The sequence below is a fragment of the Aythya ferina genome (assembly GCF_964211825.1).
Source record: "Aythya ferina genome assembly, chromosome: 2".
Classification (NCBI taxonomy): Eukaryota; Metazoa; Chordata; class Aves; order Anseriformes; family Anatidae; genus Aythya; species Aythya ferina.
Window position 1 is genome coordinate 16,434,317 of NC_140297.1, and position 26,477 is coordinate 16,460,793.

Consider the following 26,477-nt stretch of genomic DNA (forward strand, 5'->3'; position numbering starts at 1 on the left):
CTGTTTTAGCACGTTGAATGACAGAGGCATGTTATCCTTCTGTTGCAGTCATCACTGTAGCATCCGTACTCCACAGAAAACAATTATTATTTTCAAGCCAGCCTGTGAGATTAGCATATCTGTGAGTGAACATCCCATCCTACACTCACCCATATAAATCACGACAGCCAAAGCCTGCTAGAAAATCGAGTGCTCAGTTTGAAGTGTGTTGCACCCATTTTTTTTCAGTATTTGCAAGCATGGCACCTCACCTGCCAAAAGCACTGCTCCTGATGGCTTTCAGTGGTGCTGCCACAGTTTCTAAAGACTATTGCAGTGGTGTTCCCTGCATGGCACAGGGACAGAGGGATGAGGAGAATCCAACTTTTTGGGGTGGTACTATCTTTATATAGCATGTGCTTCCCTGCTGCAGCATGTGAACCCTTTCTGTTTGTGCTCAGAAGGGATGAACTCTGGGAGATGCTAAAACTGCAGTTTGTAAATGTGCCTTGAAGACTGTTCTGGTGTTTTGCAGGCTGTTGTTCTGGCTGATACTCTGCATTATGTCCACTTGATATAAGATATATAAAGAAGTTTCTCCACATAGGGTTCAAAACTGTTAAGCCTAGGACTTATTTATTTATTTATTTATATATTTTTTACGAAGGCCTACATTTTCCTGTAGACATTCACTGAGATTAGACTGACACCAAGAGTTGCTCTGAACTAAATCCCCAGCCAAAAGTAATAGTCTCTTGGTTTATGTGAGTGTTCAGTCTGCTCAGATTTCTGTTCTACACTAACAATGTGTAGGACTAATTCACAGACTATAATTTTCACTTATTAAACCAAGGTGACAATAAATATTCCCACAAATCAGCTTCTTTCTTTCTACAGATGGCTACTTCAAAAATGTTGGTGTTCATTTGCAGAAGCCCTGTTTGAAAGATAAAGGAAAAGTGATGCCTTGATGTTGACTCCTCTGAGAGCATTGCCTCTCTTACCTGCTTTTCTCTTCTGAAGGGCTAAAATGGAGGAACCTAAAACAGTGATTTGTAAAAGGCTCTGATTAAGATACCTAGTGGTAGGTAGATAATGCTTTCATATTTATCATCCCAAATACTGTTTCAGGTTCTCTGCTTTTTGTTTGTCTCTGTTCTTTTGGATTTAATTTTCACTGATATAAGTTTTCTCTAAAGCCCCTTGCATTGCAGGAGCTCACTGAAGCCGTTTATGTAGATCTTTAAAATAATACTGGCTTACACATTAAAAGACAGACACTGCTGGGCTGAAGGGCATTAGGCTTTTGATCTCAATAAAAGAAGAACCTGGGTTTGAAGAATATTCATTTCATGCAAATAAATCTGCACAGAAAATCTCTGTAAGAGAAATCCGTGCCCTTTAGAGACTGGGGAAAGCATCTAGCCTGGCTCACACAGAAAGCAGCCTGCAGGTGCTGGGAGCCAGCCAAAGGGCAAGATTCACAGTTGCTGGACATAAACCTGGCCTTTGCCATGGGAGGGCAGGAGGATGTTTTTGAGGAAGCAGGGCTCTTGTAACTGTCCCTGGAGAGATGTTCACACCCTCCCACCTCCAGTGCTGGAAGGGCACTGTCTGGTTCTTTGCGTCTAGCAAATACAGACATCTATCAGGCTGGGTGTTCTGTTTCTTCCATCTCTTCTTGTGGAATAAGATTTGATTTAAGAAATGTTTGTTCAGAGGTGGTGACTGGCAGGCATTTCCCTGGAGGGCAGCCTGCACTCTTACTTTGGTCAGCTCAGAAAAAAAGTCGGATAAATGCTTCTGGGGAGCTGCAGAGTAGAGTCTTGTCTAACACATTTGAAATAAGAAGAGTTTCTATCTGTGGGACTTGAAACCTTTTTCTGTTCATTTCTCTGGTTTTGGTCCAGCACTTATGACTACATTTTCTCCCTCTTCAGTGCCTTTAAATGAATACCCTGCTTTATCACAGGCAGTAGGCAATATTAGGTGAGGGGAGAGAGACAAGGGAGAGTAATTGGTTTTGATTTCTATGTATGCAGGCAGATCTGAAGTGCTTGGCATTTATCTCCCTCCTTAGTCTGTGATGCCAAAAGGATCAGTATAGGTAAAAAATGTTGTGTTGTGTGACTTGGAAGAGGCTGGCAATTCCAAGGGCTGTCTAACGAGCTGTGGCTGGCACAGCACAGGTAATGTGAAAGCAAAAATACACTCACGGAGATGTAGTGCTAGTACCACCTTTTCCTACCTTCAGTTCTCAAAACGCTTCTCGGAAGGAAGTGGGTGAACTACACCCATTTTATAACACAAAGCAGTGTCCAGCAGTGTTTGTCTTTTAATGTGCAAGCCAGTATTATTTTAAAGATCTACATAAAAAAGCACACAAAGCCCATTGCCAAGTTCACCGAACATATTTACATCAGAATAAAGGGTGAAAAATTATCTTCATGCTCTCTTGAAATGTTCTTCATTCCTCCTCCCAGCTCATCTAGAGACATGTTTCAATACAAATGTACACTTCCCACAACAGAGGTTCACTGAGTTCAAAGGCTGGAGAAAACCTACACTAAGCCTGGGATTTAGATGGATTTCAAGGCAAAATGGGGTTATTTCGGCAACATCTCTGTCAAATTTTGAGAAAAATGTATCAGTGATGGGTGAGGTTACAGAGCAGCTGGATGATTGTTTAGTTCAGTGAGTGTTCCCAGCCATCCTGGAACCCAGCTCCCCATGAGAGAAATGCCAAGACACAGCTTTCCTCCTCCAAAGCGTCAAGCTAACTTCCCTAATCCCTTCTCAGCTATTCGTTAGCCATTTCATCACAATCAATAATGAAAAACAAAACCAACCTCCATAGACTTCCTTTTTACTCAGTGCCTTAAAGCTATTTTCCATACAAGCATGGAATTTCAAATTTGCCTATGCTGTGTCTGAAACCACAGAACTGGGATCAGACAATTCAGTTGGGGTATCAAAGGCAAATGGGATCATGGGTCACATATTTGGGCCTGGGGTATAGGATGCCTGGCATGGAAAGAGCTATGGAGCTCTGGCTGCTAGGGTTTGGAAAGTGGCAAGAAGCTGTGGTTAATTCATTTTGAGAACAGCCTCCTACTGCTTTGCCTCTATGAGAACCACCACTGGAATAAAAAGCATTGAAATATACATTAAAAAAACAGAGATTCTCTTTTGCCAGAGGAGTCCAGCAGCCTGGAGTACATGTGGCAGAGTAGCTTGTTTCCCAGCTCAGCTATGGTTTAAGCTGAGCTGTTTTTACACCATCCTTCTATAGTCACAGGCACTCCCTGGTGGCATTTCAAGCCCTCGTGGCCTGGCCCAGCCTGAGAAGAGCCAGAACTGTACTTTGTGGAAGATACTGGAATGGAGTAGTTGGTGGAAAATACTGGAATTGCCTTGTCTAACTCATAGACAGGAAGGAAAAGTACTAAGAGTCAATCATCTCGTGGTCCTATAAACAGTGGTCCTAAGCAAAGAGCCCCTGGGGCTGTCCGGGGTCACAGAGGGCTGTGACCCAGGAACCCCCCCTGAGTTGGGATGCCTCTCAGGGCCGACTTCTTGAGATTCAGAAATCATCAGTTCACAAACACCAGCGCCTACAGGGTGAGATTTCCCACCATGGGGAAATCCTTAGGCACACAACTAACTTGAGAACCCCCCAGTACCATGCAGTAACTTTTGAGTGAACGTTACCATTTTCAAATCTTCTTTAGTTAAGTCCCTGTTTTAATCATGACTAATTTTTGTTAAATTGCTATATGATATCAATAAATCTTAAGAGCTGCTAGACATCACAATTTGTGTCACTTTATTAAATTGGTTGATGATTAGGTGTTGTTAAAAATCACACAATCTAATCTCGTGATTTACTCTAAAAGTATTAATAAATCCTAATTGCTGCTAAGTTAGAGTTTGTCTAAATTAATATTTGTGACAGTACACAAACCCAAACTCATAATCTGGGCATGTATCAGGCAGGGCAGAGTCTGGCTATCATGCATTGCATTATTTTGTTTTGTAGGTTCTCGGTTATGTCTCAGTCTCCCTTGCTAAAAGTATCTATTTTGTATAAATAATTTTATATATGGTAAGAGCAGGAGAAATTTTGTCTGTATATGCCATCAGTTGGAGTAAACTGATTATTGTATTATTGTCTCGGTTTACTGGCATGGCCATTTAGAAAAAGGAAGGAACTAAAAATGAAGGGTTCTGGCCACAGTTCAAGATGTAAAAGAGAGCAAGCCAGGCAGGAAAACGAGGGCAGGGAGGAAGGATGGTTACAGGAGGAAAGCGGGATGCTGTGAGGGGATTTATGGAAGTCAACTGCTGATGATGTTTTTTTGGCCAAAGTGGAACTAGAGGTGTTGTGTTCAAAGCCAAAGCAGATGTTGGTGAGACACAGATGTTTTAAAAGTTTAGTGGTAGCCTGTGGTGACACTGCCGGGTAATTACACATACATTTTGTCAATCACTGGCTGGTCCTGTGACTCTCCCAGCAGTTCTCGGTCCCCACACCTTTGGGGAAGTTGCTGAAGGAGAACCTACACGTCGTAGTGATGCTGCAAGATGGACTGACCACCTGTGAAAAGAAAGGCTGACTGAGGTGCTGCAATTGTACCTCCACAAGCCTGAAGGGAGTTGCTCCACAAGCCTGAAGGGAGACAAGCCTGTCTCACCAGCTCCCCCCTTTCTCCCCACAGCGCCCCATGGCCGGGACCCGCGGCGGTGCCGAGCCCGAGCCCAGCTCCCCCCTGCCCGGCCCGGCCTCGCCCCGCAGATGGCGCTGCTGCCTCGGCCCCCGCTTCGTGCTGGGGGAAGCCGCAGAGCTGTGGGTGGCCGCAGCTTCTTGCGAGGCGTGAATTCGCCTGGATTTACCCCCCCACACTCCGTGAAAAAGCCCCGTTAGCCACGGGGACAACGGGGAACGCGTCCCCCTGAGGAGGCAGTGCAGGCTGGGGCAACCCCTTTCATCTCGTCTAGTTCTCCCACATGTAAACACCATGAAAACAAACAAACAAAAACCAACACCGCAATATATTTATTTATTTATTTATTTTTACACGTGTCTTTCTTGAGAAAACAACCATGGTGGCAAGTCTTTACCCAGCGGGGACACCTGCGCCCCATGGCAAAAGCAGCAGGGCGCTGCCACACAAAATGGTGCCTGCCCCAGCAGCGGCGCAGCACCGCCCTTGTGCCCACATGGGGAACCCTGGTGTGTCCTCGCAGATTTTGCCATGGGGTTGGGGGACACATGGGGAAGGATCGGAGCTGTCTAGGAGCCCTGTGCAGGGTGCTGAGGGCTGCCAGCTCTGCGGGTTTGCAGTGGCATGGGGGCCATGGCCTCCGAGGGGAGTTGTGAGGAGGGGGCTGCAGCGGCTTGTCAGATCAGTTCGGCCTCTCTGTGTGGGAAGAGAAATGGAAGAAAAAGAAAAGTGAACACTGAATCGTGCTGAAGGAGTGCTCTGGGCTGGCTACAGAGAAAAAGAGGATGGGGCCAGCTCCCTGACAGGCTACTAAGGCCTGTGAGCAGTGATCACACCATGGTGTGTAAAAACAGATTGGGCACAGAAATGGGGAACAGGCGTTTGACAGAGGTGATCAGAAGTTAAGTTAAATTCACAGCTGTGGGTTTGTCTCTCCTGTTGTCTGCACCCTCAGGCAGCAAGGAAGAGTCTGCCAGAAGGTCACTGGGGAAGGGCTGCCACAGGGACAGTCAGACCTGTGGGGTCTGTGAGGTTACTACCAGCTGCCTGTAAGGGGGAAGGCAGGTGAATAACCACTCCAGGTAGGTTCATGGCCTGGCAGGAGATCGGAGGTCAGCTGCAGCCCTTTTAAACACATACTTCTGAAAGGGGCTTGCACTTTTTTACTGCTCTGTCTGCATGTGATCAAGCTCTTTTTTGTTTCCCTTCTCAGATCAAGCTCTGTGCTTCACTGCTCTGCTGCTATGATGCACTCCCTCAACTATTTCTGTGGTTCAAAAGTACGGATGCTCCCTAAAAAATTCTCGAGGCAGAGTTTTAGGAAATTGGTCAGAAGTCTTAGAAAGTGAGTCATTGGGATGGGCTGACCTTTGTCTTTTTCTTCGAGCTGCCTACTGTGTGTTTGTCAGATAGGGACTGAACTGAGAAAGGGTCCCAGGGTTCAAACAGCTTCCCTGCCGCAGCGAGGTGCAGCGTAGCACGGGATGCAGCTTATCAGAGATAACAGCTGTGTGCATCACGGGGCTCTGCTCCCCTCTCCCATGCCTCTTGCTCGGCTCCTTCCTTCTCCAGTGGTCACTGACCAGAGCGGGGCTTGGGTGGGATGTGATTTTCAGACCCCTTAACAGCTCTTCAGCCAGCTAAGGGCTGTGTCCCACAGTATATCCTGCTGATTCAGCAGGAGAGGGCAGTTCCTGTCTCACAGGGAAGGAGAATAAAAGAAGGAAATAATCTCCTTTACCACTGGAGGCCAGTTATACCTTGCAACCTGTCTGGGAGAAACATGAACCCATGTCACAGAACTCTGCTGCCTCACTGATGTAGTTAAAGCAGTGTAATTTCCCAGCAGTTGTCAAAGTTTTATAGATATAAATGCAGTCACCAAGCACTGAATTATAACCTCAGCTGGAACTGTGCACACCAGGCTTTGGTGGCTGTCTGAAAGGTTGGGACAGGGGAAAACCTGGGGATGTAAGCAGATCAAAAAATGAAAAATGACTTTTGTGGGAAGGAAAAAAAGAATTTTCAAAGGGAATTTCAGAGGCTTTGAAATGTACCCATAACTGTTTCATTATTCTCTCTATCCCTAAATCCTCTTTCCAAAACTGTTATCAGAAACTTTGTTCAAGGGGTTATTAAAACACCACAGCCAATAAGCATTTGATAATAAACGTATAACGTACGCATGAATAAAAGGCATGATGTTCACCGTGAGCATCCTTCTATTACAAGAGCTGACAATACTCATGATAATTGTTGTTTTTGTGTTGTTGTTTTGTTTGTTTGTTTGTTTGTTTGTTTGTTTTTTAGGGAAACAAAAGACAATTTTTACATGAGAAGTGTTTCTGTTAAACCTATGATGCAGGACTAACGTGAGTCACCTCCTAGTGAGTAACTTGTAGTGTCATTCTTGTGGTGCAGGGGAAAGGGCCCTGTATTTTTGATGTGGTATTCTTCAGGGTACCTTCGGTTGGAGTCACCGATTTGCATGAGAGCTGCTTAGGGTAAGGAGTGTGTTGCAAGAACAGGGAGATGTGTCTGCACTGACAGGGAGAAGAAACTGAAAGGTAATATGGAAGGAAAAAAGCTTTGTGGATGCTTCTCAGCCTTCAGCACTCGAGAGGGGGCTGGGAAGGGAAGGAAATCAGAAAAGCAGCGTATCACAAAGTGAAGAGAGCGGTGACATTTTACAGCAGCCGAGGATCTCCACAGTGTTTGTTCTCCTTTCATGTGGTGTTATCAGAGTTCTTTGCAAGGGTTTATTATCGTGTTCTCCCAGACAGAAAGCAGACAGCCATCCTGTGACCCACATCCTGAGTTTTACAGCCCTCCTTGTCCTGTGCCATCTGGGATATTTATAGTGTGACCCACCGCTGGGAGAGCAGAGGACTTCCTTTATACTCTAAATGCTGTGCTGCAATAATAACGAGAAACTGGGACAAATGACAAGCCTTCCTGCCCACAAAATGTCATAACCCTGCCACTTCAAATGATGAGCTGGCTAGGTCACCGTGCTGTTTGCTCAGTGGGTTTCAGGTTGCCGGTTGTTCCTGCAGCTGTAGTGAAACTGAGGCTGAAGGCAGTACCTAGGGCAGCAGCGCCTAAATACTCTGCAGGCTAAATAGGGTAGCAAAGGGGTGAGAGAGGCTAAAGCTCACCAGTTAGGGCAACAAGTGTCCACCCAGTCCTTCCCAAAGTTTGGCTGTTAAATCAATGATAAAGAAAGATACATCTCACTCTTTAAGTACAGTGCTGCAGAGCTCAGATGAAGTGTAGCTCCTCAAAGGGAAGGGATCTAAAGTGGTTTTTGTTGTTGTTTTATCTCTTTTTTTTTTTTTTTTTTTTTTTTTGGTAAACATTTGCCTTGATCTTGCTTATCTGTGCAAGAAATGTTCTTATTTCTAGGGGTAAAGTCAGGGAGTTGGCTTCCTATCAGCCCCTTTCCTTTCTGCATCATTTCCCCAAGGTGTGCCACTCCTGCATGAGCAGTGCAAGGGGATTCCCAGGGGCTGTTTTTCTTTGCACCTGACAAGATTCAAAGCAGAACAGGGAGAGAGCATACAGCTTTAACTGAATTTGGGCATGCACACCACCAGTACCCTGCAAAGGTCAAACATGCTCTAGGACTGTAAGAGTTCAGTGAGAGAGATAAAGAAGATGAGGTGTGTGTTGTGTAAGATAAGAGCAAGGGGTTTTATTTAATTAGCAAAGGGTCAGGGCTCTGTGGACAAGGGTGAATGACCTGGCAGCTCCCAAACTAGTGCTGGAGAGGAGGCGCAGAGCCCTTCAGCAGGTTTCTGGCTGCCTTAGCAAAAAAAGCTTCTGAGCAAGGGCTGAGCAGCATCCACTGATTTGCAGGGTTGTTGTGAGTGCCGACAGATTTCCTTGGAGGGAGCATGAGCTCTGTTGGCCAGCCCCTGTCCCCGCGTGGTGGCAGACAGCAGGGCATCTGCCAGCCTGAAGCATGTCAGGATTGCTGGCTGGCTGACATCCAGGGCTGGAAGCAACAGGCTGCTCCCTGCCAGTGTGGGCCAACATCAGCCTCGATACTGCTGCCCTCCTCTTTGCAGGGAGTGGGTGCTGGTGGGTGGGAGCAAGCACAGAGAGGTCTTTGCTCTCGTACCTGTAGCAAATGGGACAATTCTGCTGCTTCTAGAGAAAAAAAGGTCTTAAACTGTCCTTGCAGTGATGCAAGGACCAACACTAAGATGAAGAGGAGGAAGACCACCAACAAAAATAACAGCAAGTGGATAGAACTGAGTGCCTGCCCTTTCCTACCACAGAGGAAAAATAAATAAATAAATTGATTTCTAGGCTAAAAATGGGTGGAAGCTGGGATTATTGCCAGACTAGAAGTTTTAATACTTAAAGCAGGTAGGGAGGAGGTAGGGAGGAGGAAGGTATAGTGAGTTCAGAGTGTCTGGATGATGGAAAGAAAAGGAGAGTAAAACTGCCACGGTGATTTCCACGTGCAGCCTCCCCAGTGCTGTCCTGTCTTGTTCCACAGGTCGATTTGTGACAGGTGAGGAGCTCCAGGATGAATCCAGTGTTCATCCACAGCCTGTGTGTGAGTATGACAGTAAGGGCTAACCTGTTCCTGAGCCCGTGACAAAAGACAGACCTGCACATTCTAACCATGAGCAGCCTGCACTTTTGCCTGAAAAGGATAGCTGGGGGTTTCGTTTGTTTTGTTTTTCAATATTAAAACGATGGCTTAGCTCTCTTGAAGTCTTATCAGCACAGATACAGAGCATGCCATTCGTTACTGCAGCACAGCCAAAGTAAACTACCCCAGTGCCGTATCGAGTTGTGCAAAGGGAGTGGGAAATGCTCTGATGTGGAGTGGAAAATGCTGTGACACGGTAGGTTTACCCAGAGCAAATGGCTGCTTGCCAGTAAAGGAGGAACCGACAATCACACGGAGGCAGAACGTACCCTAAAGGTAGCAAACAAAGAACACAACCTGGAAATGTGTGACCTAGGGTTTATGAAGATGTGAGCAAGTGTGGATGTGGAAAGCAATTTTTTTTGCAAGTAAATGTGTGAAAGTTAATGACAATTTCTGTACCTGCTGGTGTAACAAGCCAGCCACAATGTCAGGTTTCAATGTAGTGAAGCAGCAGCCCCCTGGAGAATACCTGCAGCCTTTTATCACTTCACCAATACATTTATCCCTCTCAAGGCGATGCAGACATCAGAGCACACGCTCGGTTTTGCTCTGTAACAACATCAACATCACAGAGGAGTGTATCCATGCAAAATCTTTATTTGGAGAATGTCTCCTGTGGGACAGCAGCACCCCTCCAGTTTACAGGTAAGCACAGAAGCACGGTATTTGCATTGTGCAGAAAAAAAAATACAAAGAAAATTCTTAAAATGCATTCATCTGCTGACATAATATAAACAGTATTGAAACTGCTTGCCTCCGTTTTCTCTTTATCCCTCCAGCTCCCTGCCCTTGGGCTACCTAGCGCAGAAAGCTGTGGAAATGAGCTGGTATTAGTTTTGGAGATAGGCCACAGCAGCTTGAAAGTCAGTATGGAGAGTTATCCACAATGTGTAAGGAAAAAGGCACGAGGATACTCTGCCTGTTTTCCTTACAGGTTAGGAACAGCTTTTGGAGTAGTTCTGATTATTTTCTCTGCCAGTCCAGATCTGGAAAGAAGGCTGAGATTGCTGCTGCTCGCGGTGGAAAGTTCCTCCTTCGTTTTATAATCTGTATGTTATTGTGGTTTCTCCTGGCTGGGAAACTTCATTTTTATTTCTAATCTCAGCCATGTGTCAGTCAGTTCTAACTTAAGTTCCCTTCACCCTCTCCCTGCTGAGCAGCTCTGCAAGCCATATTGCAAACATATTTTTCAGCATGGGTGGGAGGTAGCATTGTGGTTTGGGGCTTTGCTATTGATATCAGGATTTCCCTTTTTCTTTGTTTCAAACATTTTTTTCCTTTAAAAATAGAGTTGATGGTAAACAGCTTTCGTTTAGCTCCCAGGGGGAGGCAGAGTGAACACTTTTTCATGCAAGTTTGAATGAAAACATGAAGTCACAATTTCCCAGCTCTTCTAAGGGATTCAATGGCATAATCATCTCATGAAATCTCCAGCTTCATTCTTTACTGGGACTGTGCAGAAGAATACAAGTTTAAACTCCGTGGTCTACACCTGTAAGTAAATCTCACTCCAGTAAATTAGGACTGCAGCATCGTGGCTTATTGCCCGGGGAATGGAATTAGGGGGGTGTTTGATCCTTAACCAAGAAAATATCAGCGTCCTGCAAAAGGACAGCTTCACAGGAAACATTCAAAGGGCCAACAATTAAAAAGCTCATTTATTTCATCTGATGGCTCCTGTCAAGTAAAGATGTGCTTCTCAGATACACTTGCCTCAGTCAGATTGTGAGCTTGGACAAAATGCCTACCTTGCAATTGCAAGAACTGCTATTTAAAATGCAAGAACATCTCACTTGTGCTTTTCTCCCAGTTGCTTTTCTTTTGAAAAGGGGCAGTGAAGAAAATATCAACACTTTAACCAGCCCAGAAAGTCCACTATTGTAAAACTAACATTCAGCTGGCTGGCTGTGTGCTAAAGGCAACAGAGTATTGACCCAAGATATTAATACTGATTTATGATATTAAACAGAAATATTTCACTAAACTCAAATATTTATATAAATAAGCTCTATGGGACTGGTTATTTTTAAAGGGTGCCCACTTGACAGATTAATTGTATCGACCACTTTAAGCACATATTGTCCTTTTTTTATTTTTTATTTCCCAGCAGTTGTTGGCTGTTTCAGCGTATAGAAGCTCCACCATCCTTTCATTTTTACATGTTCCATCAGGAGTGGAGACAAGGGAACTCGATGGGTTTGATGCAGTATCCAGTTGTTTGCAGTAAAGACTAATCTGTGGCACGAAACACAAGTCTTTCCTACGCCTAAGGAAAGCTTTTTTGAGTCAGTAGCTGACCAGTGGTGCTTGTTCAGGCCTCCTGCTGGGCATTTCAGCTACCAATGATTGTGAGTCATGCGAAGGGATTTCCCTCCATTGCCTCTCTCGTCCCACCCTATTTGTCAGTGATGACAGTGGGATTTCAGAGACAGGAGCATTTCTCATTGCACTCTCCTGTCTAGTTCAAAATGCCTCTAGCAAGGCCTGGGGTGGGATCAGGGAACCGTGGCTCTTCCTGCAGACCAACTCCTGACTCGTGCTCAGGGGAACCACACGAGGGAGCACTCTCACCTTCCAAAAATGACATTCCCATCAGGGAGTCCCTGAACACCTTCTCGCTTCGCACCTCTCTGCTCCAAACCCGACGGGACTGGCTTTTCTTGGTCAGCAGCTGCGAGCAATGCTGGAGACTGGTGTGACTCTTCTTTCTCAGACAGAAGATGAGAGCCTCAGGCTGCGGGTTCACCATGTCCCTCCCTGGCACCAGCACTGGTACCGTAGCACAGCCACCAGGTGCTGTTATCTCACTAACCCCATAAATTGGCTTTTTACCCTAGGAACAGGCTCCACATCCTCCTCCTCCTCTGCATCCACTCAGCCCTGAGCTCCTGCCCTGGCCACTGCCAGTGACAGCTGTTGCCATGACAGCTTTATTGAAACAGGCACTGAAAATCACCATTAACTATTTTTTAACTGCATCTGGTGCAGAAGGAGCTTTCTGATGACTATTTGCAACTGGCAAAGGGCTTCTAGAAAGGTGTTAATCTATGGTATCATCCCCCAAGCCCATTCAGATAGCTGATATGGCACAGGTGCCATAGAAACACTAAGTCATAGTCATTCCTATGTCACAGTAGGAATATCTAGTGTGGTTAAACTAGCACACCATGTTTAAAGCAGTGCTAACTGTAGTCTTCCATCCATTGGTCAGCCACATTGCTGCAAAATAAAGCTTATTAATGTTTTAAGTTTTAATTTCTTATTGTTGGCCAGTAAAACCAATTCTTCCTGTTGCCTTTTTTTTTTTTTAAAAAAAAAAAAAAAAAAAAAGATTTTGGCTGTTCACAGGTTTTGGAAAAGTAATTACTTGACATGAGTGGTGAAACAGACGCTGAAGAATCAGTTAACCCCTCCCCATCAGAAAGAAAAAAAAAAGCACAAAAACTTCATGTTCCACACAGACATGAACTGAAGGTAGCAGGACCAGAGATACGTGACATTTACAGTTCTCCAGAAATCCAGGGTAAATTAAATCCCTCAAGTTATTGCCAGGCATCTCAGCTTTGCTAGTAAGTGGGATGGTAAGAACTGGAGCAATTCTTTTTAGGAAGTAGCTCTTTATGGACGGAATTAGCAGTGGGAAACATGTTTTGCAGCCACTTACCAGCCCCCAGATGTGCTAGATGGAGATAGACGATTATTTTGAAACAAAGGTGAGTATAATAAAGATGGTAGGAACAGTTTGTCAACAAGCATTGCTAGACAGCATGCACAAGAGTTAATAAAATAAATTATACACCACAGTTTCTTTTCAAACAAGCTTTAAATAGTCCATATGTAACAGAATCGTGTTACAGACAAGAAATTCTTTCTGCCAAAACACAGGATGAGTGTTCCTTCCAAAGTACAGACTTAGGAAAACATATTTCAAGAAATCAGATTTTAGAAAATAAAATTATGCTACAAAACCAAAAAAAAAAAAAAAGGATAGTAGAATAGACCAGTGATGTACATGAACAAGTCACCTGAAGAATGTTAATGACCAGATACTTACAAAAACTGCACAGGAGTGGACATAAAGGCTTTAAAGACACAGATCCTATGCAGGCTAATTCAGTATCAAAGAGCAGAATGCATAGGCTTTATTATAAACTCTGTAGGTCATGCATTTGTGTGTGCAGATAAAATACATTAAAGCCATGTATTTGAATGCCTCAGAGAAGACATCTGAACTCCTCCCCGGCACCATCAGTGAGCTGCAGGGAAGAACTGAACCCGGGTTTATTTATTTTCATACACTGGCCCAATCCAAAACCACAATGTGCAAAAAGAAGTTAAGTGAAAGAAAGAAACCAGGTATTTCATCTGAGCTGCTCAAGGACACTGGGATGAAGATCCAAACCCTTTTTTTTTTTTGGTAATCACAGTCACTGGAATGTTATGGCAGCAACACCAGCCCAGACGGTTCTCAGCTGCGCTTCAGAAAGTTGCTCCAAGCAGAGCGATCCAAGGGTTGAGTGGGGAAAAAACAGAAATTAACCCTGTAGTACATACACACATACATACATGGATGGCTCTTTTCCCAACAAAATAAGGGAGCACTACTGGATCTGTGGCAATACGGCGTGTGCATTAAGATACACAAGTGAAATCTGCTTGGGTCACCTTCACTCAGACGGATAAGTCTTCTTAAAATATAATAATAATAATAATAATACTTCTTTATACTTGCCACTTGTTAGCAATTGTTTACATCGTAGAAAAATAGATAGTATTCTGTAACAAGAAATATAGTTACTTTGTTAAAATGGGCTATTTTAAACCAGCTACTATTCTTTCATATAAAGAATTTCTAAACAGCAAAACAAAAATAGGTAATACTGAGTGCAAAACAGCCAGTGGTATACTTTGCATTGGTCTGAAACACTAGTTGCCAGCTACTATAATTACACGTTCTGTACATTGTACTACAAAAGTCTCCATCTTTTAGAAGCTTTGGGGTTTTTGCTTTTCTTCTCTCTAGGTGGCAAGTAAGTATTTAATCCGAGTAAATTCAAACTCTGGAAGTCAGAAATAATTTCACAATCAGCCTTCGCTCCCATTGTCTTACATTCCTTCCCCCGCTTTGTGCAGCAGCACTTTCTACTTATGGCCAAAAATCCCTTAAGTTAAACAAAGTTTAGACTATAGAGACTGAGAAGTTTAGCTTATAAATTCACATTCTTTTCAAAATCATTTCACTAATCTCCCACGTTTACATTTACACCAAAGAGAAAGCTCAAAAGCCTCGCTTTATGCACTTCATCATCCCTGCTGAAGACTGAAATGCTGCTCAGACAAAAACGCTTTGCCAACTGTAGGCATTAAGTCTTAATGCTACAAAGCCAGATGGTCCCAATGTAGAAGTCAGACTTTTCTGCGGTCTCCGCAACAGTTTCAGACACAAATAGCTAATTCCTAGTGCCAGTGGTAAAGGCATTACCAGTACACCATGAACACCACGAATGGAGGCAACTTCCAAGCATCAAAGAACAAAAACATACAAAAAGCACCCAGCAAAAAAAAAAAAAATAAAAATCAGTGAAACATTCTTAGTAGAGCAGGAACCTCTGTTCTCCTCTCCGTTCATCTCACACCTTTTCAACTTTGGTGGGGTCATACGTGTCTGAAAAAGAGAAGAAAACACCATCAATAAGGTACTGTGAATCTTATTTAACACTGATAGGTACAGCAAGCCATGGAAATATGTAATCTTTTTCCTAATTTTAATATAAAAAGGGAAGCTAAAACTACTACATTCCTGACCCAAATTCTGGATTTACAGCGGTGTAACCTGGGAGCAACTCAGCTCAAATGCATCGAGGTAAAATTTGGGAAGCCTTGGGTAGGTAGGAGCAAGCTCACTGGCTGCTAAATGATTACATCTGTTTTTCAGATGCTTCGAGAGGGAAGGACATAAGATTTGCCCCCCTTGTATTGAAGACTCAGGACAGGCAGATGCTGCAAGCTCTTTTCATCAAGACCTTTTTGTTTGATTGTGTGTCCCCAGCCCAAGGTTCACTCAGTGGTGTAGCAGAAAGCACTGCTCTTACATCCCTGTGGTCAGACCGACCTGCTTCAGCCTGCACAACCGCAGCTCACGGTTTGAATGTTACTCACTGAAGTGAGAACTGGTTCACTAACACTGGTCTTGGCTTTTAGCCTACCTCTCCTCAGGTCACAGGACACGCCTCACTTTGCATTTCTTCTCTGAATGCCCAAGGATGCTTTTCCATCTTTTATGTTGATGTGAGGGAATGTTTTCATTCCAACGGGCATAAAAATCCTCAGAGGGGGATTTCTGCTTTAGGTGCAAGTGTCCATCTGCAGCACCCAGACCCACGCCAAGGCTAAGAAGGAGCTTCTGGGTATGGCCCTAGTGGGTGGATTTGTGGGGAGGGATCTGTGATTGTTTTTCTTGCCTTCTCTCCTCAAATTGCTAGGCCAGCTAAGAAAGGAGCCTGTGCTGTGCCAGCACTACCTCTGTTTTCCGAAGTGCTTATCACTATTCAGCCTCTTCTGGTATTTCCAGACTTCAAGGACAGACACCACATGAATAATAAAAAAAAAAAAAATCAAGGGGAAAATAGTGTACGAGGGCCAGTGCACTCCAGGACAATGCTTGAAGCATCTTTCTAAGCTTCAGGCATTGATGATGCGAGAGGATGTCTCCAAAGCAGCAATACTTTTTCAATTGCAAGTGTTTTTTCCCACCTAACCTACAAGAACATCCACAACTTCTCAACTGCTCTGCATGAGGTTGACCTAAGGATAAAAATGGATTCACATTTCAGAAGTCTGATTTTCCTAAGGCCTCCGTGGCCCCATTTTCACACACGTTCACGCTGTGAGGGCTCACCACAACACGGAGGTGCTGCCTGTTTGGGGGAGAGGAAATCAGGCCACAAGATTTGGAACTGCGTGGCCCAATTTATTCCCTGATAGCTTACCCAGATCTCCAGCATCTAAACCAAGGCCACAAAAGGCCCAGACTGCCAGGAAGACTCTTGGCTGCCTCAGACTGTATCTGAGGGGCAAATACAGGAACTCCTGCACTGCTGCACAAACATTTATTCAACGTTTGGTTAAGCTAACTTGAAATACTCTCTACAGAAACAAAGCCAGATCATTAGCCTCACAGAAGCAGTCTTCAAACAGCAAAGGAGAAAAGACATCGAGTGCATTTGGGAACATTTGGAGATCAGATTGTAAGACCAGCTTCTTGCACTGAGTTTCAGGAGAGGTCTTACTCTGAGATGACTGTTGGAGCTGGAGTTAGCTAAGACAAACATCAGGCTAAAAAATCTGTGATTTTCTACACAGAAAGCTTCAGGCCTGCCTCACTCAGGTCAGACAAACACCTCGTGGCTGTTGCAGCTGCAAGGGAACTGCTGCAATGGGAGCACGCTGCAGAATGCACGCCTGGCATTGTCAGCAGGAAGGATAAAATTAGACCTCATTTACTGCAGAATAACTCCAAGACTCCAATAAAACACACACAATCTGTTTTGGTACATCCCTGAAGTCATGTCACCACAAGAGTTATTTTCTTCACGCCGGCAGAAACCCCCCGGGAGGAAAGCGTATGGGAGGCGTGTGGGGCGTGCTCGCCCTGATGGGTACGAGGAAGCTGAAGGAACCCACTTGGAAAATCGGGTCTAGAGAATACAGTTCAGGGCAGAAAGAGCTGCAGAGCTGAGGGATAGGGAGAAAGACATGGAAGAAAAGGCTGCAAGACTGCAGGAGTCAATGCTCTGAACTCATAAAAACACATTTTTTTGTCAGAAAGAAAGAAATACTTGCACTTTGAAGTATGCTCAGTTTAGTTTCAGTCCCTCTGTACTGGAAAACTGTGAACAGATTTGCATCGATGGGGTTTAATGAACAACCTGGGCAAATTTCAAGGCAGAGTGTCAGCTGTTGCAGACGGGATGGAAGAACGGAAGAGGAGATTAACAGTGATTGAACAGTCTTCACACCATACACTTGCTCACTCCAGTTCATTTCATGTAGCAGACAGGTGGCCTGGGACATTTGTCCCTTCGTGCAGATCTCTGGCAATGACTGGTTTTCAGTTGCTCACTCCATCCGATGCCATATGAAAACTGCTTTGGAGAGAGAACAGCTCGTGCTGCTCTGGGGATGCATATGGACTACACAAGTTTATATGCTCTTGAGAGATGAGGGACATCAGAAAAAAAAAAGAAAAAAAAAAGGTGTTCACTGAAAAAGACAACTTTCCTTTTGACCTGGGCGTAACAGCTATTCTCAACATATGATCTGGAAAATATTCATGAGAGAGAGAGAGAATTTTCCAGGCCCCTTAATGCAGCCTTTTCCCAGAGGCTTCCCAGAGGAACATCAGATTTTTATTTTTAGTTTCTCTTGAGCTCTGATATGGTATGCGTCTACTGAAGTATCAGAGAGGGAAAAAACGTGTATTCAGGGAGAGGCTGCGAGTAACTCACCACGTGTTCCCAAGCACTGGCACAAGAGTGGCTGTCTTTGAACCCCGCTGGTTGAAGCTGGCAGCTCCCTGAAACAATTCGACGGAGAGCAGACCGCAGGGAGCGCGCCCGTCGCTGTGAATGAGCTTCAGTGTCACAAGTTGGCTTTACAGCAACTTGTCCTAAAATAGGCTCCCTCCTTACCTCTTCCGCAGGGGGTGGCAGCCAGATGGGGACAGTACCACCTACAGCCTGTTGCTATTTGAGCCTCGTTACGTGGGCACAGGCAGAGCGACGGTGCCCCTTACATAAAGCAGCTCCCCCTTGGCTCTCCAACAAGAGGGTCTTACCTAAAGAAAAATCTCTGTCCATCTTCTTCTTGTCCACTCCAGCTAAATAGCCGTTTTCGCCGAGGGAGATGACACGCTTGGACACAGCTCCGGAGTTCGCCACTTTGCTTCCTCTCTCCTCTGGTGCCCTCGACAGCTTCTCCTCGTCCACCTCCTCTCCTGAGTCCGCGCTTTTAATGCTCAGGCGCCGCATCCGGGACACGGAGTCCACTTCCTTCATGCGCACCAAGCGCTCCATGGCAGTCCGGCTCGGGGGAGACGTGAGCTTGCCTTGGAGCGTCTCGATCACTTTTGAGGTGCTCCTCACTCTCTTCTCCGAATGCTGAGACACCGATGGCTTGGGCACCGAGCTCTGATCTTCGTTTTGGCTGGGACTCACAGGTTGTTCAAACGCTTGCTCCCTCACCAACGTTTTAGGGCCGCCTTCGCGGTGCGTGGCCTGGCATTCATCAAGGTACCTCTCTCGGTTCCTCTCTCCAACAAAGAGCGCGCTCTCTGTCCACCCACACTTGCGCCTGCCTTCGTAAGAATCATCTTTTTTTCCTTCTTTGCCACTTTCCGTGCTCTCCGCTGATGACTCAAAGTCCTGGGCACCGTTCGCAGGGCTCGCGCCTGGATGGGGCCCACCGTGGTCATCTGGAAGGAGAGACTCCACTGCTATCTCTATGCCTAAAATTCTTGCAGCTCTCGCCTGCAAGGACTCATTCACGGGGATTTCCACTGCGTTCGCATTTGAAGAGTGATCAGAATCGTTAGCACCTGGTCCTGGGGCTACATCAAGTCCCACCGACCTCAAATCCGGCTCAGAGCGCCCTTGGCTCCTCTTCGTTAAGGACAAGCGTACCACTGAGCCTCTCTCTAACACTGGATCGTTTTGAGGAGCTGCCCCTTTGCTGAGTTTCACAAAGTCCAAGTAATTTTGGTCTTCGCTCATCTCCTGTAAAAGGGGATTATTGAAAGGATTGCCATGGTAGCAACTGCTTGGGCTGCTGGACAAGAATCTCTTGATAGGTCCCGCGCGAACGGGCTGCTTGTTTGCTCTGCTCTTGGCTTCCTCTGCCCTCATTTCTGTTATCAGGCTTCCATCTGCTGGCCTGACTCCTTCACTGCTCCCTCCTGGCTGCGAAGAGCGTTGAGAGCCAACGCAGCCCGGCTCGCCACCGTGCTCGGTCGCCACGCTCCAACTTTCAGACTTGCTTTTAACTCTCCCTGACTTCAACACGGGCACCTCTGGCACACCCGTTTCCAACCTCCCACCACGTTTTGGCTCCTGGTTCTCATTCCTGGACGCCCTTCTCTGCGGAAGGGCATGTGCCAGCGGAGAAGCCGCGGCGCTTTCCAAGTCTTCTTCACTGCTCGTGCTCTCCTCCTGCCCCTGCAGCTCCTTGTTGAAACTCTCCAGCTCGCTTATCGCGTCCCAGGGGCGGCGACTGACGGGCTTCAGAAGGAACTGCCCAAACAGCTCCTTACTGTTGCAGGGAGCGCCTGCTTCTCCCTTAACCACATCGCCCTTGGGAAGAAGGCCGTTCTCCCTCTCCTGGGCGTGCAGGGGCTGGCTCTGGTGGCCCTTTGGCGAGGAGGCCTGCAGGATGGAGGTGGCAGTCCTGGAAAAGGCGCTGTTGCTGGACTGGCTGAGGTACGTCTGGCCCTTCATGCCGTAAGAGCTCTGCCTGCAGCCCCTCTCGTCGGAGGGCGACCCTGATTGTTTCGACCTTGTGGTGGATGCTGCACATCCCAGCTGCTTCGGAGACAGCAGCCTGGTGCTGTCGGGCTGCCCAGGCTTTGCACCACGGCAAACCTGCGGGCTCTGAGGTTCTTCAGAAAAACTGGTCTGTGTCTGCTGGTCTTTGTACTGATCACCTGGCCAGGAGCCAGAGTATTTGAGCTCTCTGTGTTTTGCAGGCTGAATAAATCTGAGGTCATTCATTTGTTTGAACTCTTCTGGTCTCCACAGCTCTTGTTTTTGTAACTCATTTTTATTGGTCATGCTTCCTGTAAGTGCCTGTAACTCCAAGTCCGTCGAAGACATACTTAAGAGACTTTGTTCTTGCAAAGCCCCATTGTTATCAAACCCGTTCTTATCAGGGCTCTGGGTTATGTTGTTGTTCCTATCTGTATCTGGCAGATTTGACTCTGATTTAACTGGGATGGAGACCAAACAAAATATAGTTTCATTCATTTTTTTCTTTGAACTCTTTTTGCTCTGCATCCCAGTTCCAGGTTCAAACTTCTTCACTTTCGTAATGGTCTCGCAGGTGCTGTCCATATGTGAGCTCCTCGCAGAAAGCCTGCCTCTCGTGTACTCCGTGCCGGCTTCGTTACGGGGGCTGTGGTTAGTAGAGCTAAAACTGTCTCTTTGGTCCAGCAAGGCACAATGGTCCTGATCGCGGATGGACGGCGCCAACCACCTGCAGCTGGGAGTGGAGCTGTCCGAATTTCTTTCTCCCTTTGCAGAAGCCGGGGAGTGTGCTGCATCCAGAAAGGCACTGTGGTGCTGCGCGTCGAGATCTCGCTCCTGCGACGTGCCAGCACTGGGACTCCGCGCGTTTTCACTGCGCTTGGTGCTGTCCTGCAGCCCTTCGGGAGGGGGGGCGATTTTAATGTGCCGTATCCGAGGGTCGTCGAAGGGGATGTACTGCACAGAACGCAGGTGCTCGGCGGGGCGTCTCGGGTGGCTCTGCTTCCCGTGAGGAGGGTGGCTGTCTCTGCAGGGGTCGCCCCCTCTTTCGACGCTATTCGCAGGCGGTCGCTGGCAGGTGACAAGCCGCTCCGCCGCGTCCTGCGGGCTGCTGCTGGCATGCGTGGCATCGGTAGGCACTTCGCTGGGGGAATGTGGAGTCACGGCGTGGTGGGGAGGGGATTTGTAGGATGGGGGAGGTACATAGACCGGGGGCTCCAAACCCGGGTCTTGAACGCAGGCGTCTGGCCTCGGCTCGTGTGCTTTGGCTAAGTAGGGAGCGGGGTCGTCCTTCTGGGGGTGGTCCTGAAAGCCAGCGGTGTCAGCGGGTGCCCTGCTCTGTCGCTGCAGTTCGTAGGAGGGAGGCATCAGAGGCCTCCCGTACTTGGGTTTCACCAGGGGCAGGAAATGGCTCCCCGATTCGTGGTGTTTGGCCGATTCCACAGCCGGCCTGCTTGGGGGGTAGGACGGGGCTTTACTTGTGCTGAGGGAGCTGTTGCTGTTGGTCAGGGAGGGCATCTCCACGCACCTCATGCTGTCTGGAGACAGGACTCTGGGCAGGGACTGCGATTTGCCCTTGCTGTGGGCACTCAGCACGTCGTCTCGCAGGGTCAGCGCATACAGCTCCTGGAGCAGTTTCTCCCTCTCGCTGTCCGACATTTGCCTTCCGACTTTTTTCGGCTGGTTCCAGCTTTCCAGCCTCAAACCTTGCCAGCTGCAGTCGCCGGGCGCCTCGCAGTTCTCCGGCAGGCCACCTCTCCTGACGTACTCTGCTCCAAGCCCTGCCTTCAGCTGAGCGTCCTTGGGGTGCCGGGGCACCCCGTGGGCTGCCGCCAGCCCTTGCATTTCCACTCCTCCTTTCTGGGAGTAGCCCAGCAGCACGCTGAAGTCTTGTCCTCGCCGCCGCCAGTAGGCCAGGTCCTTGTCAGCCTTGGGCTGGGAAGGCCACGCTAGTTGAGGCCTGTCATAAGTCCTGAAAAAGAAAGGCAGTGTCACAGGCACGTTTCCACAGCCGCCCCTTCTTTCCCTCATGGGTGATCCCGTTAGGAGGTCGAATGCTGAGTTATGCCAATGGGGTTTCTGTAATTACTTTCAACCACGACACTTTATGATTTTAGTGAGAGGATTTAGGTCAGTCGTTAGCACGAGCAGAGGAATGGCGAAGGAACTGATGCTCTGCTGGCATGTTGTTAGCTGTGCAAAGCTGTTAGAAAGAGACACGAGTGCACACGGTTACACGCTCTGTGAACACGTACAGCCCTCCTCGACTGGCAGACAGAAATAATTATGTTGAGTTTACTTCTGCACTCTATTACACCAAAACCTAGAAACTTTAAGGGGACTACTGGGATAGGTGAGTTTAATAGGAATCTAAAACTAAAAAGTAGAGGGTAGGGGGAACAGGTAGAGGGCTATTTCTTAAGATACATTCTGTAAGAAGCACGATTTGCATCCTAGTGCAAGAGCTGAAATTAAACACGTCATCTCCTGCACTGATTCTCGTTCATCTTGCTGAGGGAACAAATCTCTTTAAAGGGCTTTGGATGAAAGGATACATGCCACAACCGTGGTGACATATTAGCACAGCTCTGAGTAAGGTGGAACCACTCTTTAAACCTAAAACACACCAAAAGAAGTATAACTTTTTTTATTTTTTAACAAAAGAGGGATGACCTTCAACAATCCATTACTGAAATACGAAACATGTCACACATTTTATTGCAAATTAGAGATTCAGAACACAGGTTTCCATGAACAGACCATTTTTTTCATGTGTTCTGAACAGACTGCAAACTATTTTGTATATTACTGCTGAACAAAATTGGTATCCTTTCATATAAATAATTAATCTCCTACTTGAACCATGTCCTGCTATCCTTGTGCCTAAGGTGTCCAACAGTGTAGCTGCTATTACACTCCGTAGCTGCCACCAGCATACGACTAGAATGAAAAATCAAAATTGACATAAATAGGACAAGGATGTAGAGAGAACCCAAGAATTTCTTCCTCTTCCCTCGACCTCAAGGTACATAAACACTGTCATCTAGCTCATTTTTCTACTAAAAGCGCCCTATTTGAGTAGTAGTTTGTGAAAAGATAATATAATTTAAAATTCAGAATGAGAATTGCATCATCCATCTCCACAGTAATTTTCTTTTATGTAGATTAACTTCACGCTCTGACTACAAAAGTTTAAAACTAAGCTGGGATAAGGAGCATCTTGTTCACATTAACTCAACCGAATTAAGACTTAACATCTGAGCAAAGCGTTTTGCTTCTGAAGCACAAAGCACAGCTCAGTTGCTGAGCCCCACGAAGTAATAAATGTCTTAATTAATCAATGAGATATAACGGGACGCCTCCTATACTGGAAAGTTGATTGCAGTAACAACAAACATTTCTATGCATTTCAGCGTGTAAAAACATGCAGATGAACAAAAGCTGCCTTCTTCTGAAACTGGTCACGAGGGGATGGGCAGCTTGCTCTTTCTGTTCCGTCAGATCTGCTAGGAACACAAAATACCTGGTCTGATTTCACCATTCATCATTAAAGGGACTATAAAAAAAATCCCAGAAAGTACAGAGTCATAGATTCTGAGATCAGAAGAGACTGTTACGATTATCTGGCTTGACATCCTGTTCAATGCAGGCCAGCAGAACTCCCTGAAATGGTTTCTGCTTCGCTGGCAGCAGGTCTTCTAGAAAAGCATCTAAAGTCTGGATCTTTAAATTTCCGGAGATGGCGAATCTATCACAATTATTGCAAAGGTTAATTCAGAGTTAAAAACAAACAAACAGGAAACAAAACAAAATGAAACACTGAATATAAAATGCAAACAAGTTCTTATCAACCTAACTATGAGAACACTGGGGGAAGGAGGCATGGGGGACAATAATGCTGCGATTTGCAACAACTGCAGCTAACAGTACAGGAACGAAGTGGGCTGCCTGTTTAAAGGATTTAATGGGAAATTGGGAATAGGGAAGGAAGCATTACTCAACCCTTTCCTAGGAAACCACTGAAAGAACAGTTTGGGTTAGTTTGCTTTTTTAAAGACAAACAAAACCCAAGCTCAGATATTCATTGAAGTAAATTTGCTCTAAGTTAGGACAGCTTCAGTTACAGAAAGGATGTTCCTCCATTTATTAAAGCTATTTGAAAGATTTAATTTATTTTTAAAGACGAAAAGATTAACAGCTAGGCTCCGTAATAAATTTCTGAGCACGATACAAACCACCACGTGACCACCACTGCAGCACGAGTGCAGAAAAGACGTTTAAAAGGCTGTATTTAGGGCATTTTAAAGCTGATCTTTCCTATGGTCTATTCATTCACGAGGCAGAGAATCTCATTCTCTCCAGTGCCTGACCCAAGGAGCGGGGATGGTTACACACAGCCTGCTTCCCAGGCCCTGTAAGCCTCTGGAGAGGATGGCACCACACTGCGCAGGGTAAGGGGACGCTCCACAGCCTCCTGACGGGCCTCTAGCCTAGCACAGCCTGAGGACACCTCTGCTCCTGAGGATTTAGGGGATCCATGGCACTGCTGGGTGATCTAATGAAGCGGTGGAAAGGGGAAGCATCCCAAAGTTGCCTCAAGTTCAAAATGCTGCCTCAGCAGTGCCACAGGTCGGGATGGTGAATGCCAGTCGTGCTGTGGTCTTTGCATCCAGGACATGTCATCAACGAAGAGATCTCACGGTACCTCTCTCTTACTACTCTCTGTCCATGCTGCTCCCAGTGCACAAGTCTGCCTTGCTCCGGGCTGCAGCCACGCTGGTGCAAGAAGAAATGTGCTTCTGGCCACAGGGAGCTTCACAGCTGGCTCTCTGGTGGCAGCCAGGGACAGAGGGGGCCCACAGGACCAAGAGGAAGATTTAATCATTGGGAACTTTTTCTACAAGGCCTGCTTCTAACAGACATCACGACTGCTGTCATAAAGTGCTTTGAGCTGAATCTGTATAAAATTAAGCTAATAAAGCATTCTAAAAGCATAAACTCTTGCTGGCTCTCTACGAATCTTGGGCCTCTGCAAGAAGGGAGGCCGTCAGCCCACCCTGTGCTGGCTGCACGACCACATCTCACCCAGCTGCTGCTCTCACTGCAGCAGGGTGAAGCTGCCCAGAGGCCGGAGCAGGACCCACCAGAAGTAAAGGAGCATGGCACAGAGTATTTAGTCAAAACCCTGCAGGATGAGGCCATTGTAGGGCCATCTAACAACAGCATGGCAGTTTCAGTCCTCGTTTTTTTGGCTCCTAGTGGGTAAACAGAAGGCATTAGGCACCCAGCTGCCCAGGGTGCATGAGATTTTTTCACCAGGACAGATTTTGTGCCCTGCAGGGAGGCACTGTGAAGAACTTATTTCCAGGATTTTGGCAGCAAGGTGGAAAAAATTCAGAGCTCTGTTCCGGACACTGGCAACTTCTGTTCTATTTTGGGCTCCTATCCTCACAGCATCTCATCCACGTTGCAACACCAGCACAGTTGTCTAAGTTTTGCAGCAGGTGATCTCATTAATGATGCTATCTGCTTATCTCTAAATTGGCTAGCTACCAACACAGTTCCTCCCACACAAGCAAGGAAGCAAAGTGCATCTCCTCCACGCTCAGATGAGACGCAGGAGTTCTGCAAACCGTCTCGTCTCTACCCGTAGGGGCAGCTTCCTCGTTTTCTTTGCCTCACAGCCTCTTCCAAACCTTTCTTGCGTGGCCTCCTGATGCTCGGCTAAACCAGGACAGCCAGGACAGCACTCCCATCACCACATGGAGGTTATGCTCCCCCATAACCTGCCTGAAGAACACCAGGGTGGAGCAAAGCACGTCAGCAGAGCAGCGGAACAATCCCAATGTGTGGACACAATAGCAGCACCTCTTGACCTCACAAAAGCTGGACAACACCCCATATTTCTGGGGTGCTTGGAGGCTCATCAGCTCTTCTACACCCAGCACTCTGAGCATGAGTTGGGACACACTCCTTTGCCACGTTACTGAAGGTCTTTGTCGGAGGACGAGGTCCCGAGGCGAGAGCCTTTCGTCCTGCTTTCAGTTTCAAGCCCGTTCCGCCAGAGGAAGGGGCTTTTCCTCACGAAGCACCCCCGTCACAGCTGGGCTGGCTTCCAGTCCTGCTCTCGCCCCTTTCCTTTGTTGATTGGGAGCACTCAAATAGCCACGAAACAATGCCCGAGCCGTGCTGTATACACACAGCTCTTCCTGCCCGGCCTGCCCCGGCCCCGCCGCGCACGTACTCGGCGGTGAGCACCCCGCGGCTGTGCAGGCACGGGGTATGGGGCGACGGCCAGTGCTTCCACTGGCTGTGAGCTGCCTTGAACAGAAACACACGGGCACCTTCGCCTGTAAACTCCACGAGAGCAGCCTTCAGAAAACCAGAAAGTGCCCTGTGTGTGGAGGAACCCACCAGATGGGTGAACCCACCACAAAACCAGGCCATGTACGTGGCAGAAGAAGCTGGGCTCTCTTTTTTTAAACTACTCACAAAAGGAAGAGCTTCTGCCTCTCTTTTTTATTTTTATTGCACTTGGACTGAGCTTTCCCCAGCCCCTCAACAAGGCCCTTCTGTGACAGACCATATGAG

At 46.7% G+C, this 26,477-nt stretch overlaps 1 protein-coding gene across 3 annotated transcripts in view; it reads right to left on the minus strand.

The window, feature by feature from the left end:
• Nucleotides 1-9,949: 9,949 nt before the first annotated feature.
• Nucleotides 9,950-26,477, minus strand: part of JCAD (junctional cadherin 5 associated) — a 53,957-nt gene continuing 37,429 nt past the window's right edge. For all 3 annotated transcript variants that reach the window (XM_084511122.1, XM_084511121.1, XM_084511123.1), the window contains exons 3-4: nt 18,209-21,858; nt 9,950-15,037 (exon numbers count right to left, since the gene is read on the minus strand). In XM_084511122.1, coding sequence (XP_084367248.1) covers nt 15,003-15,037; nt 18,209-21,858 — 3,685 coding nt within the window. In that variant the 3' untranslated portion in view covers nt 9,950-15,002. The remainder of the gene's footprint in view (nt 15,038-18,208; nt 21,859-26,477) is intronic.